Source organism: Haliotis rubra, unplaced genomic scaffold (genome assembly GCF_003918875.1).
Source record: "Haliotis rubra isolate DU_JTF1 unplaced genomic scaffold, ASM391887v1 Scf253, whole genome shotgun sequence".
Taxonomy (NCBI): domain Eukaryota; kingdom Metazoa; phylum Mollusca; class Gastropoda; order Lepetellida; family Haliotidae; genus Haliotis; species Haliotis rubra.
The window spans coordinates 1,349,536-1,371,147 of NW_025766592.1; the positions used below are offsets into that span (position 1 = coordinate 1,349,536).

General features: G+C 41.6%; 1 protein-coding gene and 1 long non-coding RNA gene across 2 annotated transcripts in view; one reads left to right on the plus strand and one right to left on the minus strand.

Annotated features, from left to right (window-relative positions):
• LOC124279606 lies at positions 1 to 17,461 on the minus strand. The gene is made up of 3 exons (XR_006899421.1): positions 17,445 to 17,461; positions 5,802 to 5,806; positions 1 to 196 (listed from the first exon to the last, which is right to left on the minus strand). It is a non-coding gene; the product is annotated as an uncharacterized LOC124279606 (long non-coding RNA).
• The window catches only part of LOC124279605 (prostaglandin reductase 1-like), a 17,021-nt gene continuing 7,479 nt past the window's right edge, over positions 12,071 to 21,612 (plus strand). Inside the window, 2 exon segments of the mRNA XM_046715449.1 lie at positions 12,071 to 12,187; positions 16,767 to 16,812. Of these exon segments, the coding sequence (XP_046571405.1) occupies positions 12,082 to 12,187; positions 16,767 to 16,812 (152 nt within the window). The 5' untranslated portion in view covers positions 12,071 to 12,081.

Sequence of the window (21,612 nt, forward strand, 5' to 3'; positions counted from 1 at the left end):
ATGTTGCACCTTCTCTCGAACATTTGCCTGCATTTTGCTATAGGGGTAGGACCAAAGAATGACCCCTAACTTTTTACCTACCCTATAATTTGGGATTACATAGTACCTAGAAATGTTCAGTAGGCTCTCCTGGATCAAACTGTGTAGGCAGACCTTTTATGTAGTAGGTGTTGAACAAACTCTTTTTCTGAGCCTCCTCCTGGACTTAACTCAGAATACAGCCTTGTCTTAAACCCAAAGGACAATCAAAGAAATCTGTTTCACCCTCCCTGCTACGAACACATGACCTCACATTACAATATATTGCTTTTATAATAACAAACATTTTCCCCGTAGTCCAGCTTTCCGAAGACATTTCCATAGCTTAGAGCGGTCAACCGAATCAAAAGCTCTTTTGAAATCTACAAATGCTACAAACAATTTATGCTTTCGTCGTGACAAAGTCTTTTGGATAAGTGCATGAAGAGTAAATATATGATCTGATGTTGAATAATTCTTTCTAAAGCCAGCTTGAAATTCAGGAATTTTATCACGCATGTTCGCCCATTTAGAAATTCTATTATTTAGTATTGTTGTAAACACTTTTCAAGGATGCTCATCAAAGAAATACCCCTGTAGTTGTCTGGGTCATTCCGATCCCCATTTTATGCAGTGGAATTATTATAGAACATGACCAGCTGTTTGGGAAAATACCTTTCTCAAATAGCTTATTAAAGCATTTGCCTAGAAAAGGCATAACTAGAAACCTGGAACACTTCAACATTTCAATAATTATATCGTCTGGGCCTGCTGCTCTTCCTTTTTAGGTGATCTATTGCACAGAATATTTCGTTTTCATTAGTGGGTGAATCTAGCACTAGTTCATCAGCATCAGTATAGCTAGCATTCAGTAAAATCATTTTGCATGTCATCAATTTCCATGTCTAATATTGTTTTATTTGAAAATACCTTCTTAAAATGACTAAGCCACTGTGTTTTTGATATGTTATCCTTAGCAGGGGACCGATATCCTTAGCAGGGACCGATATTTGAGGGATCGTATTTCTTTCCAGAAAGATGAAGCGTTGTTCATAGAATTTACCAATTTGTCTTGTTTACGCCTACGCAAATCAACTTTGAATTTCCGACAACAATTCTTATATTTATTCCTACTTTCGCAATATTTCTTTCGGTCAAGACTAGCACGAGTTATTCTAAATCTTCGTAGTACCTTGCGGGCGTTCCGTCTTGCAGTTCTGCATTCAGCATTAAGTGAGGTCTTTTCATTTATGTTATATTTTAATTCTTTTCCCATACAAGATGATGAATCCAGCATTTTTTGATCAAAATCATCAATTGCCCCCTCAATGTTATTATCAAGTTTATCGAAGAGTAGGTGTGTAATAGACGTTATACTTTCATTAAGCTTATTCAGATAATTGTCAGATAATTCGTCATTCCATATTAATTTGTTTTTAGTGACGCCCTCGGATGTTAGCTTGTTAATTGTTTGATTCATATTGGGGAATCTACAAGTCAGTTCTAGAGGTAAGTGATCAGAGTCCAGACGAGCGCCAACATTCAGCATGTCAATATAATCAAAGAAATCGGGAGAACATATAAAGTAATCATTAACGCTAGCACCTTGATTTCCACAATGGGTAAATTCTCTCAGGGTATCTCCATACACTCTCCCATTGACAATGAACAGCTGGAATGTATACAACATATCTAACAGCAACTGGCCAAATTTGTTAATAATGGTATCATGAGATTTCCGATCTCCAACAGATATGTTTTCATCTTCAGGAAACACACAACTACTATGAACAACAATCGGCGAGAGGATTATTCACTTCACCTGTACGAGCATTCATATCTCCACATACCACACTAATACAATCCCTAAACTTCGACTGATTATCTAACAAAAACTCTTCAAGCTGTTCAATACTACAGTCTGAGCTCACGTGGTTAAAATACGACGAGCCAGCTGGTGGTATGTATGTACATAGCAAGTTTACACTTTTATCAGTTTTAAGTAACACTTTAGATATGTTCAAGCACAGGAGGTTATGAACCTCGGATTCAATCATTTTACAAAATTTGCTTACTGATTGATGGACACATACACACACACCACCTGAGAGCCTGCCGTAGTCAGATAACTTTATTGCTGGGCTGTAATAGATGTCATAATCAACTAACCAGTCACTGCCAAATCCTGCAGTCGACAAAAGTTTCCACAAGACATATTATTTGAAATTGTTTTAAGTACGATATAAAATCATCGTCAACAATTTTGCTTCGTAGACCGTTAATGTTCCAACAGAGGAAAGCGAATGTTTCGCCGGGACAGTCAGCGTTTACTGTAGCACCGGTTTTAACCGTGTTATGTCCTTGTGGGTTAATATCCGGGCCTCGGCCAGTTCCCTAGCTAGCAGACACGTTTGCGGATGATTTTCCGAGCGATCTTCTTGGTAATGGTCGTCTGTCTCCTTACGTTTCTGTAGTGCCAGACATCGCCGAAGTTGGTGTTGTTTCTACTGTGCGAGGCTTTGTTATCAATCGTCCATCCTTGAAATACCCAAACTTGTTGGTCCCCTTAAGCGCCTGCAACTGCTGACATTGACGTGACATAAGATCACTCGAAATTCCAAGTCCTCCTTCCTTGAATGTTGGTCTCGCTTTCAAGGCACGAACTTTGTCGTCAGACATATGTAGCTTTGCAATCATTGGGCGAGGTCGTGTTGCATTTTCACGTTTAACGACAAGCCTGTGAGCCCGTATGATGTCCAACGACTGCCACGTTTTGAATTTAGCATGTTTATTGAGGACAGATAGCACAGTGTCTTTACACGCCATTGATTTTTCATCGCCTGCTGCTTCAGGGATACCGTGGATGAGAATATTGTTACGTCTGCTATATGACTCAAGTCTGTCCAGTTCATCATCCACTCTTGAAATGTGATCAAACAGAGCGTCAACCTTGCCTGAGAGTGCGTCGATGTCCTCATACATGATATCATGGTTTTGTTTCATGGTGTTTAGATAACTATGAAGTTCTGTAATAGAACATTCCATTTTTTCACACTTTGAATTTATATTGCATACATCGTTCTTTAGCTCTGAAATCTGAGTACTTAAATATGATTTAGCGTTGCGTATTTCAGATTTCATGTCCCCAATTTCTGTAAGTATTGTTGCCTGTACGTCTTCAAGAGTTGTTGGTCCCGGGTTTGTCTCTATATCGTTAGAGAACAGTAAGAGCTGTGTTATGACCCTCATGGGAAGCCCGTCGCCCCCAAGGAAACATTTTCCTCGTGCATGTGAGGCAAGGTTGGATGACAAAATCTGGGTCACAACACGAGTTGGTGACGTCACATGAAACACAAAGGAATGTAGTTTCTTTCGGCACAAAGTGATCAAATTCAAAATGCAAAAGTGCACATTGATTACTGACGAGTAATGCTGACAGCGATAGGTGTACAGTGAGCAGCAAAGTACATAGAATAATGCGATGCGGCATATCGGAGCTGTACTCTCACATGTTGTGTATGGCGTGTACCTGTCAATGTGGCTGACTTGGCGGGTGCCGGGTGGGTGACAAAAGTCCCGATCCTTGCCCTGTATGTGGCTAGATCCTCCATTTTATGCTCAGAACGTATACGCAGAGTGTTCACTCATCACCACATACCATTTAGAGGTTAGTAGTTTCCTTTTATGTTGATGTTTAATACAAATTCACAAAGACTACAGGAATGCTGTCGTGTACTTCGAAGGGACGTAACTGATGTCATAGAGCAAGGTGCCAATTTCCTCATCCATGCTGGTGGTCATCCTGGCACGCTCGCCAAAAATATGTAACCCACCCTGGAATATAGGAGGAAAATGTCAAGACAAGTGATCACTAGTTTATTCTTCCAAAAGCGAACATGGCGGGGACACTCTCCGAACATCATAATGCAAAACTACATACATGTACATGTCCATGGACACGTGCGCAACGGCTAATATATTGATAAAGTTCACACATATGTAAACCTGGTTCAGGGCTTGGAATTACTTAGCAGTGACAATGTGGCCTTGTTCTAGCATAATGATATTAATACTCCAACACATTTGGAATAAATCTCTACTTGTAGTATAATAGAGGAAATATTTACAGCATAAATATTTCTTCAAGAGAAATTCAGTTTTACATTCAGTTTATCAATGATTTGCAATAAGTGTTGATTTGTAAAAAAAACAACAATCAAAATATACTAATGAACCTCATATTCTTTACTGGATGGTAGCATGTTTTCATAATTAGACTCCAAACAATTGTTATTCTACTGTCAGAAACGAGTTTTGAGATGTCTGAGCAATACCGCAACCATATTCATTCATACACCGATTATCTCCCTTACACGCATAAAATGTATGGTAAAGAAGTTTTACGAATGCTTAATTTCCTAGCTTATTCAGGTAACGCCAAATTGTCAAAATCGTGTCCATGACATGACCAAATAATTTAGACTTTCAGGAAAAGTAATAATACATCCTTAAAATACATTTACAGTGATATACTGATGATATACACACTCTAAACCCAAAATATGTACTGAAACAGACCTTTTGCCAATGGCGGGAAAAACACAGGAGATAGCGTTATAGCAAAATCGCTAAATTTACAGTACACACAATTTCAGGTTACATAACTTATATACATTTGTGTTCATCAACATGTGGCATGAAAATGTGCATTACAGTGGATGCAATAATGTCAGAATTACCTGGAATATAGAATGAAAATGTCAAGACAAGTGATCACTAGTTTATTCTTCCAAAAGCGAACATGGCAGGGACACTCTCCAGCCAATCAGTGGCCTGGATTTCCATCGATGCAATAGTCTCATAGTTGTTTCCCTTAGACCATGGACAAGTGAATTTCTATCAATGTGGCTGTCCCAGAGTTACTTCCCTTAGACCGTTGACAAAGTGAACAACGTCCGATAGGATAGATAGTTATATTACACATATGTATCTGCTATATTCGCCAGTGACAAAACATGATCATATTCTCACACAGGCAGATATATTTTCCACGGACTTGAAGGAACACTTGTTTCCTTGTGATGTTGTAGTATATCAACTTGTAGTTGGAGTAGGCAGATATGTTTTCCACAGACTTGAAGGAACACTTCTTTCCTTGTGATGTTTTAGTATATAAGCTACTAGTGGGAGTAGATATGTTTTCCACAGACTTGAAGGGACACTTCTTTCCTTGTAATGTTTTAGGTATGTAAGCTTGCAGATGGAGTAGGCAGATATGTTTTCCATAGACTTGAAGGAACACTGCTTTCCTCGTGATGTTTTAGTATATAAGCTTGTAGTGGGAGAAGGCAGATATGTTTTCCACAGACTTGAAGGAACACTTCTTTCCTTGTGATGTTTTAGTATATAAGCTTGTAGTGGGTGAAGGCAGATATAATTTCCACACACTTGAAGGAACACTTGTTTCCTTGTGATGTTTTAGTATATAAGCTTGTAGTGGGGAGAAGGCAGATGTGTTTTCACACACACTTGAAGGAACACTTCTTTCCTTGTGATGTTTTAGAATATAAGCTTGTAGTGGGAGTAGGCAGATATGTTTTCCACAGACTTGAAGGTACATTTCTTCCCATGATCATGTGACTTGTTAAAAACGGTGGTGACCATAGATACAGCTATAAATCTGTCCTGAAACGTCAGGTCAATTTGCCATTCTGAAGTTTACTGAAAAAACTATGATTTAGGGTAAGATATTATCGTGGACACCATTTATTGTTCCCTTCTACCTGATCTGTTTCATTTTGTCATTTTCGAAATGTTAAAGCAGGTTTAATTTAAGACTGTTTGACATAGAGGAAAAAAATCAGCTTTCGAATAGTCACATATTCCGTTATGTAGTGTTCTATTGCAAAAGGCACAGCCTCCCAGCTTCTAGGCACAATCAAGCAAAAATCTTTGTAAACATTTTAAAGATCGTCATACGACTCTCGCTCATGAGATGACATCTTGGAATCAACCTGTGAGCAGACTCTTTCAGTGTTGTCACAATCCCTAGTGTACAGTACACAGCCCTGTTCACTTAAAAACCCACGAATCCGTTGGTAAATGACCAGACGGTGGAATACGTGTAAACACCGAGTTGTGGGTACAGCAACGTGCAGTAAACCTGGACAATGTACTATGACTATGTGTCCCAGTTCACCCAGCTGTGAATGGGTAGTCGTAAGGATGGGAAAGCCACATTAACTTGGTACGCCTAATGGCTGTACGAGTGTATGTGTTTACTCAGTAAGGGAGCTACCGGCCCATTATACACATACATATCAGAAGGGTTTAAGATATGACATGAAGCGTCATACAGGTGACGGAATGGATACAGAGGTGTAATTGTAAACAGAGATGTGAACACAAGATCAGCATGATGCAAAATATTTCGTTAGTCTTTTCATAGCTAAAGATATATATCTAGCAGGATTATTTATAACAATACTATTTTGAGAAGTAAACAGTAGGGCTAACTTGATTTAAGAAGGATATACATGATAAAAACGTGGTATGAGACATGTTTTTAGATCGTGATAGAATGGACATTCAAGGCAAAAATGGTATTCAGATTCGATCATTGGAATGATACACAAGGGACACAAACGCTCGTTGCGTATAAGATTTAAACGTCTTCCATATTCAATCATTAACATATGATTTGAACAGCGAAATCTACAAAGGGCAACGCAATATACCTTCACATTTACAGCACTAATGTAATATTTCTTCTGACACAGTCATTTTATCAGTCTGAAAATATCTAGTTTAGTATATTTTTCAAGATCTGAGTCCCACCTTTGAAGATCAATATCAATACACCTCTGCTTAAACTGTATCAGGAAATTGTTTACATTTGTAGTTTTTTGATCAACCCAAACATGTCCAAAACCATGACTGAAGAAAAGTTTCTTTACTCTCAAATCAAGATTCTTTTTCAGCTAAACGATACTGATATTTATATACTTTATACAAAATAATATTTTTATCTTGACTTATTAACCTAGATCAGTATTTCACAATTCTATAGTAAGTATTAACCTTCAAAGAATAGTGACCCTTTTCACAAAGTGCAATGCTACTCGGAATAGTAACAGAGAGGTGAAGTATTTGCTTACAAAACTTGTCATATTTTTGTATATTTGGTGAGGGATGATAACCCCAAATTTCTGAACCATACATGATGACAGGAAGAATTTTAACATGGAATATATGTAATAAGACTTTCAATGGTAAATTTGTTTTGTTTTATAGAAGATCTGACAATAGATAGTAATTTCCAGGCTTGTTCTGCTAAAGTGTTTTTAGTTTGATACCAATTTCCAGAGCAAGAGAAATGAACGCCAAGATATTTATAGGTACATATGATGAAACTATCTCTGAGGGGTTCCTTTTAAAAAGATTTTTTCACATTTCCTAAGTCTACCTGATTTTCTAAAAACAATAATTTTAGTCTTATCAAGGTTTACTTTAAGTTTCCATTTATTGCAGTATGTGCTTAACTTATTCCTCTGCAGCCCAAGAACCGTGCCATCAAATAGAACAATGTGGGCAACGAACAGCAGATCTAAATCGATAATCTCTGGCTATTAGCAGACAACTAGGTCATTAATGAAAAGGAGAAACAAAATGGACATAATTGACATCCTTGACGTACTCCATACATACGCTCAAAAAAGAGGTATAACCTGTTTTAAGTGAGACATTATGACTTTTATTACATTTTGGTACATATTTGTAAGTAAAGAAAACGTCTTTCCTTTCACATTTCAAGTAAAATAAACTATAAACCCTTATATACTCTCAAGCTGCACGGGAAGTCTGTCTTCCACATGCACTAGGCTGTTGTGTTTGGGCGTTTGGATCAAACCTCTTGCTGGTGTCTTTCATCACCCTTGCTTTTCGCAGTTTTTAACAATGTCTCATTTAACTCAAACGCAACGAATATTGAATCAGTTGCTTCACTGCAAGTTCTAACATGTCATCTAAAGTGTCCATTAAGCACACAAAAAGTTGCATTTACCTTAGAGTATAAATGACCTCATCAAGTTTAAGTTTATATATGACTATGAAATGTTAGGGTGTTCCCATACTTTTGTGTTTGTAGTATATAATGATAAGTATTTATTATCGACTGTATGAAGAATAAATATATCATCTGTTGTTTGGAAACAATGTCTAAATATCTGCTTGCTCTGGGGTAAAACACTCTTCTTGCTCACCCCATGCGCTGTATGAGCTGATAGTGTCCTATCGTGTTGACCTGAGACGTGACATTCTGACAATTTGATAGGATAACCGATAACCCTCAGTTAGGTCACGTTGTGACGGAACTACTTTCATTCATTCTACAACATATAATAATAGTTTATATCAGTACACGGAGATGGAGCTGCCTAGTCACGTGACATTCCAGGATGCATTTGTGGGAATGTAAACATTGCGAACGTTGCAGTGTTGCTGTGTAATTGTGAGTCGAACTGAGACATTATATCCGTCGAAAACATAAGCATAATGTTCCACCAGTGATGTTAGCCGAGTGAAGTAACAGTTACTGAAAACAAAGAAACGGTGTGCTACAGAGTAGGTTACTGTACGAGGGCTGTACGAAGCGATGACAACTGGCATGTATCGTGTCTTCGGTTGCCAAGGGAACGTTTGATAACGAAGGGGCAGACAAGAATGGTGTAGTGACGTCAATACAGTGTGACGCCATGCAAAAGTAAGAAGAAAATTCTTCCGCAACCTCTTTGTGAAACCGATTTCGGTTTGAAACCATAGAATTAGCCAAAATACACTATTTTGTCAATTTTATGCAGGTAAGACGTGGGTTTAATAAATAAAATACCATACTCGGTCCCATTACGAAACTCGTGACCTTCCTATGGTATCTGACCTCGCTTTTGTATGATTATGACACTCGTTTCGTCTAATTCGTATATAGGAAGGTCACGAGCTTCGAATAATTTGTCGATATCGGATGGTCAGGCTCGCTGACTTGGTTGACACATGTCGTCGTATCGTAACTGCGTAGATAATGCTCATGCTTTAATCACTGGATTGTCTCGATTATTTTACTGACCGCGGCCATATCACTGGAATATTGCAGAGTGCTGAGTAAAACTAAACTCACTCACTCACTCGTATAAATAGTATGTAATGAGACCTCGTGTAGTATTCTCTATGTATGTACGTACGTATGTAAACGAGAATACGTAGTATATATGCCAGGTCAGAAGTAATGAGCTGTTGTAGAGAGGACAGGCCAACACACGTTAAAACCCAACCTTGCACTTTGTCCTATGAAAGTATTTATCTGAAAATGAAATGCGTGTCAGTGCTATCTGTGTCAAGGCACCGTGTAATATGAACATGTATTGAAATTTACTGAATATCTGGATTATTAAAGCCACAGTGAAGATCATGTAACTTCAGAAAATGTGAATGGCGAGTAAGTAAGGAGAATGTGAAGGACTTGCAAGTAGTTTAGGTTCAAACAAACAATATGTTTCCCTCTGCATCAAATCATCATTTTTCATTTGCCACATTTCTAATTCATTTTTACACCAACAGCTGCACTCAAAGCCTTCAAAACCCTCAATAAAAGCTCAACACGTTTTCGATATTTGCTGCATCAGCAGTTCCATTTATAATTTTCATAAATATCAAATCTAAATTGCACAGCTAAATCATCGGACAGTCACGGAGAAATATATACATCCCACTCGTATGTGCTTCGCACGAACAATCCAGATCGTAAAAGGTATGGAGAGTTACAGATAGCTGATAAGATTCTACCCGACCTTTTGACGCATGTGTTGGTTGTCAGCCAGGACGCTCGACTTTCAGTATTACTGCTGTGTCATTGAGTCTTTGAAGGGCATTTAGAAGTGATACACATAAAGACAAGACTTTTTATGGATGACAACTTCATTATTGTGAAGGGTCACGACGTTTTCGAAGCAAATTCTTATGCCTTCATCAGGTGAATCAGAATATTACTCAAAACAAGTTAAGGGTCATGCGATGTTATCATGTAATGTTATTGACGAGGCTGGTTGCATTATGCATGAATAACATTTTACATTCCGTGGAGACCCGTGAAGATCCGGGGTAGAATAGGTCTTCAGCAACCCATGTGCTTGCCATTAAAGGCGACTATGCTTGTCGTAAAGGCGACTAACGGGATCGGGTGGTCAGTTTCTCTGACTTGGTTGACACATGCCATCGGTTCCCCACTCCCACAGATCGATGCTCATGCTGTTGATCACTGGATTGTCTGGTCCAGACTCGATTATTTACAGACCGCCGCCATATAGCTGGGATATTGCTGAGTGCGGCGTAAAACTAACCTCACTCACTCACTAACATTCCGTGGATGGTATTTTATCCCAAACCATTGCAGAACCTGGATAAAGGCTGCAGATAACCGTGGTGCCAATAGTCATCATGTGGTAGGGTGTTAAAAAGGAACAAATTAAAACATCGAGTGCTTCACAGAAGCGCCACCACCGTGCTTGTGGAAGATGATGTTTCATCATGAACAACATTTGCACGTGTTCTTCGTGGGATTATGTCTGTGCATGCTTAGTTTCCCTATAAAACTTGTGATTGTCGCAATGTTATTGTCACTTGAAATTCAACAATAGCAAGACGTCAACTGAGCATGACAGACCCAGAGGTTGAGCTTTTGCTTGGCTTCAAGATGGCGAACCTCAATGCAGGTGTGGCTCAGAGAGACTAAATGTGAGTCAGAGTGTCATTGGAAGGTTATGGCACCGGTTTCGTGTCATTGGAACGCTGAATAATCGACCACGATCTGGGCAGGTCTCCATCAACAACTCCTAGAAGACCGATACCTGACTAATATGACCCTCCCACACCGCAGAGTAACTGCCAGACAACTCTGTGAACAACTGAGAACTGCCACAGGTATCCTGGTATCTGATCAGACTGTCAGGAACCGACTGACGAGTAACAATCTTCGGGCACGGCGACCAGCAGTACGACCACCGTTCCTTCAGCGACACACGACGGCAAGACATGACTGGTGTAGACGCAATGTTCGTTGGCAACGTGCTCAGTGGGCATCAGTTCTTTCTCCGACGAGTGTAGGTTTTACTCTACAGTTCAATGATGGTAGAACTCGTGTGTATCCGCGTCCAGGAGGGATCTTTGCTGACGTTAACGTCAACCAACGTTTGCCATATGGAGGCGGGGGTGTGATGGTTTGGGGTGCGTTTTTCCTTTCATCAAAGGACACCTCTCTATGTCATTAATGGTAACCTGACCGGAAATCGCTATCTACGGGAGATTATCAGACCCCTTGTTTTGCCATGTTTACAACGTATCGGCGTCGGATCCATATTCCAAGATGACAATGCCCGACCACACCGTGCCCGTGTTGTGACGGACTTCCTTATATAGAACAATGTTCAGCACATGGAATGCCGGCACATTAAGCAGATTTAGTCCCTATGGAACATGCTTGGGACGAGTTAGGACGTCGGCTTCGTAACAACCACTCCTCTCCAAACAACGGTGTAGACCTGGCCCAGTATCTCATTGCAGAATGGCAGGCAATACCCCAAGGCTTCTTCCAACGTCTGGTGAACAGTATGAGACATAGGTGTACTGCTTGTCTTACTGCTCGAGGGTGGTTACATCCGTCATTAGTCCGATGTTGGCGTTTGAATTTTCACTTCTGACAGTAGGTCACTTTGACCTTATTGATCAGCAATTACGGACATTCCTGCTGTTTTTGTCTGCCGTTATGGTTATCATGAAATGTTGGCTCGAGTTGTTATATGATCGCTACATTTCACTGTTATTTATATTTGTAGTTATGGCCATTAAAAGTTTTGACCCTTAACTTGTTTTGAGTAGTATACTTCGAAACGTCGTGACCCTTCACAATAAAAAGTTGTCATCCGTAAAAACTCTTGTCTTTTTGCTGTGTCATTATCCCCAGCTCAGTAGGTACACATATACGTGGGGAACACGAACGAGCAGGCTGACGACAAAATGGTTAAATCAAAGAAGTGGATACTTGCTGCAGAGTTTGAAGGAGAGCCAAAGGACTCCGACTTCAAGCTTGAAGAGGAGGAACTGCCTGCTTTGAAAGACGGAGGTGAGAATATTGCATGACGAAGGATTGAGATGTGGGTTAGCGTATAGCTAACTGGGTGTATAACGGTGCTCGGCGTTGTTAATGAATTGTCGTGTTATTCATTGCCTCTGCTGTTGCTTATACTCAGGTTATTTAGTTATAAATTGATAATGTTGCTACTTGATATCGGTTACGATATTGAGACCGTTCTGGGGAAATATTTCATTCTGCGTTTGCTTAAAGCATCTTGTTTGTAGTCTACCATTACCACATCGGTGTTGTCATTTTTTTAAAAATATTGCACTCACTCACTCACTCACAGTATAAACGTGAATTACTGATGTGTTTGTATTCGTATCCCTGTACCCCGACAAACAAAGCAAGAAAGCCCTATCGAATCACTTGTGACGAAAATAGCCTAGTTAGCTACAGCGAAGATCCTGGTTCAATACAAGGGTAAAATGTGTGTAGCCCATTTCTGCTGTTCTTGTTGGAATATTACTGAACTATTGCTAAAAGCAGCGCATAACCATACTTACTTACAGGTGTGATGGACTTGTGTATGTGTGTGAACTTGGTTTCGTAATACTGAACTTGGTTTGAAATACAGCAAAAGTCAGGTTAAATTTGAACTGGCTCAATATATACTGTGGATACCCAGTCCTGTCACAAGCGGGAAGAGGTTCGTCACTCAGATAGCCAATCGCCTCAGTTTCTGCCCTGATCATATGTCTATCACGGACAGATCTGAAACCTCTATTCAATTTAGACCAGACATACTGACTGGGGGTATTTGTATACACGTATGCGTGGTGGTATTTGTATACATGTACTTGCAGCTGGATACAGGGCAGGGGTGATTTGATTTGATTGGTTGGTTGGTTTGTTTAACACCACACTCAGCAATATTCCAGCTATATGGCGGTGGTCTGTAAATAATCGAGTCTGGACCAGACACTCCAGTGAGCATCGATCTACTCAATACGACGAGTCAGCGAGCCTGACCACCCGATCCCGTTAGTCGCCTCTTACCACAAGCATGGGTTACAGAAGATCAATTCTAACCCGGATCTCCGCGGGTCCATGGTTTTATGAAACTAGACTTCAAAATACAGACACACATTAGGATTATCAGCTGATTCCTGTCAGCCTTACCCGGATCTTTACGTGTACCTCGATGATTTGAATAGCTAGGGTGAAGGAGACCATAAGTGGTGAACTTGTGCCCAATCCCTTAATTTGTCTTTTGGACAATACGATATGTTTAAAACGTTTGAATAGCTACTTACAGTGGGGGCGCGGTGGGAGAGCTGTGTAAGGCGCCAGGCTAGTGATCCAGCGAGGTTGAGGTGTCGGGATGGAGCCCACCTGTGACCGGGTGTAAAACCTTGGATTCAACTTTTTTTCGTGCAGACTCTTTCAGTGGTGTCACAACCCCAAGTGAACAGTACACAACCCTGTGTACTTAAAAAGAACCCACTAATCCGTTGGTATATGACCAGATGGTGGCCACATGAATACGCGCAAACACCTAGTTGCGGGTACAGAAACGATGCAGTGAACTTGGACAAAATACTGTGACTATGTGTCCCAATCCACCCAGCTGTGAATGGGTACCTCGTTAGGATGAGAAATTCACAATAACTCGGTGCGCCTAGTGGCTGCAAGAGTTGTAAACTCCCAGGGAGTTGAGATTGATAATACGATGTGCCGTTGAGATTGACATCCAATGATCGAGGAAAAACATACCAGCGCCTTGAGCATGCACTAGTTACCTGGGTATGTGCGCTATATAAATACCTTATAATAAAAATAATAATAATAAACTCACCCTCGTCGTGAGGGGCGTAAACCAGACAGAATATCAATTACATTGCGGCTGCGTGCGAATCTGGGACAGGTATGTCACTGTGTAAGGAAATTGAATTCGTTACAGTCACGTAAGAGGTATCTCAACAACATAAGTGAACCCTCACCAACGGTGCTTGATCCAAGGTATATCCCGTTGTGCATATGCAGTGTTTCCGTTGCGCCAACAGGAGCTCGGTCATCAGTTATGAACAAAAGAAATCGACTTTTGACGGACCAGTGGACCATCCCCATGACCCCATCCGTTCTCGATACTCAGCGTGCTGCTTTATGATCTGAGTGAGTGAGTGAGTGAACAGAACATAAAAACTGTTTAATATGCCCTCACCAAACCTTGCACATAGATAGGTCTGCTGGTGAACTTGTGCCTTCTGGAAGTTATTATTTTCTGAGTAAAATAATGGCAAAGGAATTTGATTTTGACTGAAATTGGTGGTAGTGCTCTTTTCCGGAGCAGAACTCAAAACGTTTTAATACTCTCATTCCACTTTGTGGGTATTCAAGAACCTAATGAAATAAATCAACAGTACCACTCTATCTCCTGTTTCAACATTGCTGATGTACATCAAACCGTAGAAGCACTCCTCAGGCAGTATGTTGTTGATACCAGCACGCCTATATATGAGTGAGTGAGTTTAGTTTTACGCCGCACTGAGCAATATTTCAGCTATATGGCGGCGGTCTGTAAATAATCGAGTCTGGACCAGACAATCCAGTCATCAACAGCATGAGCATCGATCTGCGCAATTGGGAACCGATGACATGTGTCAACCAAGTCAGAGAAACTGACCACCCGATCCCGTTAGTCGCCTCTTACGACAAGCATAGTCGCCTTTTATGGCAAGCACATGGGTTGCTGAAGACCTATTCTATCGGATCTTCACGGGTCTGCTTGTATATGAATAGTTTATATATGTATGTGTTCGTTAGATCAATATGAAAGAACAATGTAACATTTGACATAGTGATAACTATTTGACATATTCATGAAGCGTATTTACCACTGCGGGGGATATTGATGACATTGTCTTCTTGGAGTTAGGTTTAGGGTTGGTCATTTACAATCAATATTGATATTGATGACATTGTCTTCTTTTGGAGTTAGGTTTAGGGTTGGTCATTTACAATCAATACTGATATTGATGACATTGTCTTCTTGTTGGAGTTAGGTTTAGGGTTGGTCATTTTACAATCAATATTGATATTGATGACATTGTCTTCTTGTTGGAGTTAGGTTTAGGGTTGGTCATTTTACAATCAATATTGATATTGATGACATTGTCTTCTTGGAGTTAGGTTTAGGGTTGGTCATTTTACAATCAATACTGATATTGATGACATTGTCTTCTTGTTGGAGTTAGGTTTAGGGTTGGTCATTTACAATCAATATTGATATTGATGACATTGTCTTCTTGTTGGAGTTAGGTTTAGGGTTGGTCATTTACAATCAATACTGATATTGATGACATTGTCTTCTTGGAGTTAGGTTTAGGGTTGGTCATTTACAATCAATACTGATATTGATGACATTGTCTTCTTGTTGGAGTTAGGTTTAGGGTTGGTCATTTACAATCAATATTGATATTGCTGACATTGTCTTCTTGTTGGAGTTAGGTTTTAGGGTTGGTCATTTACAATCAATACTGATATTGATGACATTGTCTTCTTGTTGGAGTTAGGTTTAGGGTTGGTCATTTACAATCAATACTGATATTGATGACATTGTCTTCTTGTTGGAGTTAGGTATAGGGTTGGTCATTTACAATCAATACTGATATTGATGACATTGTCTTCTTGTTGGAGTTAGGTTTAGGGTTGGTCATTTACAATCAAAATACACTGTAAAATGTGTTTAAATATAATTTTAAAGGAAACTTAAACGTACAAATGTAGAGCTCATTGGGATATGGTTAACGGAGATAGATTATTTTTATGACTATACAGTTTGGCAGACTGACGTTTCACGAGGTACAATTCAATAAGAGGAAGGTGTGATAGCGGCCTTTTCTGAGCCATAGGATCAGCATAATTTAAGAAACATTTTCAGTAAATCTGAAATCAAAAGTGTAAAAGGAAGATCAGGATTTTTTTTCATTTAATGTTTAACAACTATCTGATTTATTGACCATACAGTTATCTTCTCTAGGATATATCAAAGATTATTTAATGAAATATCATAGCAATTCTAGCAAAAACACTTTCGTCGATATTCTAAAGACATATACTCATGACAATAATGGTTGTCACCCCTTCAATTTTTTAATTGGAGAGGGTGTGTGAGGTGTATTATGTGTGGGGGTTGGGGTGAGGAGGGGGGTGATAGCCATTATTGGCATGAGTATATAACGAATGAAATGTATTAAATATTTCTCTACTTAGATGTTGATCATGATGTCAGACACTTGATTATCTATTCCTCACTCGAATATTTACAGACATGTCATCGGTTCCCAATTGCGCAGATCGATGCTCATGCTCTTGATCACTGGATTGTCTGATCCAGACTCGATTATTTACAGACCGCCGCTATATAGCTGGGATATTGCTGAGTGGGCGTAAAACTAAACTCACTCACTACAGACCGCCGTCATATAGCCGTAATATTGCTGAGCGCGGCGTAAAACTAAACTCACTCACTACAAACCGCCGCCATATCGTTGAAATATTGCGGCGTTAAGCAACACAAGGTCTTTCTCTGTAGATTATAGATCTTTATGAAAACATGTTTCAGAATTCATCTGTGATGCAGTGTATCTTAGTGTGGATCCGTACATGAGGTAAGATCGCAAGGGACTAATGATTCTCTTAGTTACTTTATTTGATAATGTTAAACTACGCTACTTCCCCACTACAAGGTTCGAGCTCTTATATAACATTACGCATACAAAGCTTATAGAATGGATCTATGAAAAGGTCACACATGCATAGCATTTCACGCTGAAGGCCCGGTTTCGATCCCCGGTGGAGGCACCTACGTTCGGGTCCCGAGGTTGGCACATTTGCGTAGTATCCTTGGACAAGATACTTAGATCCACATTGTCAGTTCACCTTGCTCTGATGTAGGGCTCCATCCAGGGTTCGGTTGAACTTGAGCACCCTATGAATTTTAGTCAGCTTCATACCCAGCAACAGGTACAGCTGCAGGTTGCAATAGTGAACGATGTACTTGGTTTGGTCATCAAGTTGGGCACGAGTTTTTCAATGTTGGCCGGCTTATTACCCCCAGCAAGTTCCGTTGGCAGTCAGACATCCAGTCTGGGTTCACCGTCCGCCAAACGTTCGGGGAGCTCAGCGGGTAGCCATTGTGTGACTTGCGTAATGCTGCTGGATACTCCAAGTCCACTTCGAGTATGTAACCCCCTTCCCCAAATCAGGCGGTATGCTCATGACGTCTGTCTCAGGCATCCACTTTGAATCCCCGGTGGGTAGATACTGGCTCATGGCCCAGCCATACAGGTTGTTGGCATCAAGGTAGAGGATGTGGGTGGTGGGCTTGCTAGAGTCATAGCCCTTCACGTACTCATTGTTGGCTTTCGCGTAGCGTTTAGGGGGCCATGGAAATCCCCGCCTCGCAGTCCTTTCTCGATGACCAGGTGCATGTTGTAATCGGTGAGGAGTTCTAGTTTGACCCCGGTCTTTTTCAGCAAGACATCCCAAGAGAGACCGGCTGGTGTAGTACCATGCGGGATCGAGTTGATACTGCCTGAAACACGTCTTTCTGAACGTCTCGAACATGTCAGCCAGCAAGAGTACGTCCGTTCTCAAGTACAGGTCATGGTAATCACCCAGGTTCCTGAAGCCCAGTTTCTCCCACACATTCTGAGGCGTGGTCGTAATCGTCCTGGGTGATGGCCGAGTCGGTCAAGTTGCTGTAAAATCGGGTGATGGGGGTAGTCGTGTCTCGGCGACCTTGTCCCAGCTGTCCCATGTACTCGTAGAGGTAAACACCCTTCCTCATCAGCAGGGGTCGAGTCTCGGCGTCGGTGTATGGTGCAGGCACCGTTCGCAGAAGTGTTTCTTTTTCTGTGTGCCGATTGATCGTACAACAGCCTGCTGAAGTGTTTTATCCACACGTAGTTGCACTTGTCACCTCGCTGGATCATGAATATATTGATCACGCAACCCTCGGTCACCGGGCTGATCATGTGCACGATCGATTTGTTGCCTTCATGCCCAAAGACGTTGATGGCTATGGGGTTCTGTTTCTCGATTTTGAAGACCTGAGATATGGGGATGTGTTCGTCTATACCATCCCAGTTGAGTCCGTCGTCTTCGGGGTTGCTTGAAGGTCTGTTTGAATTAACGTCGGCCAGAAACAAGGCGGACCTGATAGCTACCCTCATGCAATCGTCTCCTCTGTTTTTTGACGTTGACCATGGCTTGTTTTTTCTTGTAGTAGGGGGTAAGTCTAGGTACGATCCGCCTCTGAACGGTACGTAGTTAGCTATGTCTAGATAGACCTTATCGATTTTGTCCACGGCCCACCCGGAACCCCTGTGCGTGTAGCGTTCCAGGTATTCTCGTATTTGCTGAAGCGAGGTGTAGATGGACGCGTCTATCGTCTCGGGTTGAGTCGCGACTTCTTGTTTACCTCTGAAGTAAGGCTGAACGTACTCAATGGCACCTCCGCCTGCTGTTTATCAAGCAACATTTTCACCGTGATTTGAAGTTTGAGACTTCCCAGGTCGTTCAGTTCCTCATTGACTTTGGCAGCGATCAGAGGCTTGAAGTCATCAATGTTTATGTTTTGGTCTACATTCATCCGCCAACCTCTCAGATAATTACCAACCGCTGGCGTTCAGTTTGCACGAACTGTAGATCGACAACTCTGTGTTGGTGCAACAGTCCGACGAGCTCGGCTTTCCTCATACAGGAATAACCCGTCAGCCCCAGCTTAGAGTTTGAGTTGTTTCACCGTGGGAGGGTTGTATGTCGAGCAATCTCAACAGCTGAGGTTTCCTCATTCGGGAGTAACCGGCTACATCTCGTTTTCTCGCAATCTGCCTGAGCTCTCGGACAGTAGACATTGTTATACTGAGATGTAAATCCAATCTCTAATTTGGCCACCAGTTATAGAGGTAAAAATGAAGCCCAAGGCCTAGACCCGCTAAGCTCTATTTAGATAGATCCTATCGATCCTGTCCCGGTTTACCATGTAATCTCGTATTTCTCGCGAGGCGTTGACATGCACATCTATCATCATGGGTTGGGTCACCACTCTTTGGCAACCTTTTAAGTGAGCTCGAATGTGTTCCTCCTCTATAACAAACAGTATTACCACTGTTATTTGATAATTGAGGCATCCCAGGACGCTCAGTTCCTCTTCGAATTTGTCAGCAATCAGAGGGTCGGCGTCTTCGATATCTATATTTTTGTCTATATTCATCCGCCAGCTTATCAGATATACACCTATGGGGGTGGTATAGTTCGCACACACTGTAGATCGGCCAGCTCTCAAACAGTAGTCATTGTTATACTTAGATGCGGACCCGATCTCTAATTGAACCCCGGTTATGGAGGGTGGTGACTTCATTCTGAGGAGGCGCCTACGTTCGTTTATGTAGTCCTTTTTAGTCATATGGGTACCTAGTTTAATTGCTGTGCGATCAACACAGTCGCTGCTAGGCCCAGCATGACGAAGGCCAGTTCTCGGTCCTTTTGCCCCGGGAAGGCGTAATACTGAGAGAGAGTTTAGGGTTCATTGAGAGGTTTGAGCTGTTTACCGGTGAATGAAATTGAGTCTCAGCATGCGTTTTCTCGCGTACTTGGTTTGCGCGGCTTGTAATTTCTCCACGTTAATATCGTGGCGTTTTCGTTCCGCTTCTACCTCGGCTGCGTTCGGCTCCGTAGTTTTGAGAAGAGGTAATAGCTCCCGGAAATGCCAGGGCGAAAAACATACCGTATTTGTGGTACAACGCGCGAGCTGACGGCGCCCAAAGCATGTTCGATAAAGGGATCTTTCTCGAGATCCTCCAACACGTAAAGTCGACGTTCGGGGAATGGGAAGGAAGTACGATGCTAAACCGGTGTAGATCTGCGGCATGGTCGACCCTATAGTTTTTGTCATTTTGGCCCCGAGCCAGGTTTCGTATCTAACGTACAGCTTATCGATCTCAGTGATAGTTTCTGAACTTTATCTGGGCGTAGTCCCCAAAGTATTGTTTGGCTTTGCCACCGACCACCAGTGCCACCAGTTTCTCGCTTGTCGCTTTTATCATCAGGCACCAGCTTGTCATCCGGCAACAATTGTTTGAGCAGTTCGTTGCACTCCATCCTATCATGGATTTGCCGACCCAGGCGTTGAAGTCGTCGACGGACCCGACAGTAACTTTAAGTGATATCGTCGATACCTCAGGAGCTGTTAGCAACACTCGGTACGGCCTAGTCCGCAATGGACGAGGACGAATGGACGATATACCCAGCGTTCGGTGGCAAACTGTTCCACCTAGACGACGTCGAGACCACAATCGTCACTCGAAACAAGCAGTACAGCCTCGTCTTCACTGACGGCAACAAATGTGGTTTGGTACAATCTCGAACCGACTGGTTTCTCAACATCACTCTCAGCTCTCCCTACGTGTTCACAGAAAACAAAGACCACTACCTAAACAAAGTCGTGAACAACGGAAGGCTGCTCGTGGCTTACGTCCCAGCACAGAGGCGCACCGTGGTCGTGGAAGCCTTGTCGAGTCTTGATGTACTCACTCACATACTCTCCAGCAAACCAGCCAGCAAAACGGTGGATTGCAAAAGTGTCTGAATTCAACAGCGAGGCCAACATCGTGGAAAATATACCAGAGAATTCCACGCTGATCATCCAAGTCTATCTCGGTGAGCCATCATCATCGAAGTCATCGTGAAGGAATCAAACTCGGTGGGCCAAACAACATCAATATCATGTTTGTTCTGTTTACGTGTGGGTGAAAGTCGATTTCCACACCAGTCTAGTCACCGTGACCATGGAAGACACGATATCACTCACCAAAAATTTTCCTACCCGACAACATACATTTCATGGGGTTAAAGTGCACACCTGAGAAATTATCAGAAAACAATTGGAAACTATTTTTATAACATTTTATATAGGCGATGAACAATCATCTTCCCAACGTCACACTCGGTGATCTAGGAGACACAGAGGGATTCGATCTGCCTGGTGAGGAAAACACCTTGTACGTCCTACATTTGAAAGACAACATGTACGAGCGGGTGTCTCTGACAGACTTTCAAAAAGCCCGAATGGTTGATCAACATAACCCTCACCACACCTTATATCTCCTTTAAAAAAAATGGTTTCGTCTCGAAGTTAAGAACAACGGTATCATTCTCACGTCTTTCATTCCGGCGGATAATACCCAAGTTATACAAATACCAGGTCACTCATGTTAGCTCCAAATGATGAATTTGCATATTTAAGGTCGAATCACCCGATTACCAGCGGGGGCTTTCGGTTATGGAGCCAGACACCACACTCATCATAGAACTCTATCTCGGGAACACTCGTAACAGGGCAAGCCCTTTACAGGGGTTGGTAATAAACTGGGAATACAGGCACAACTACCAACGTTGCAGTATCG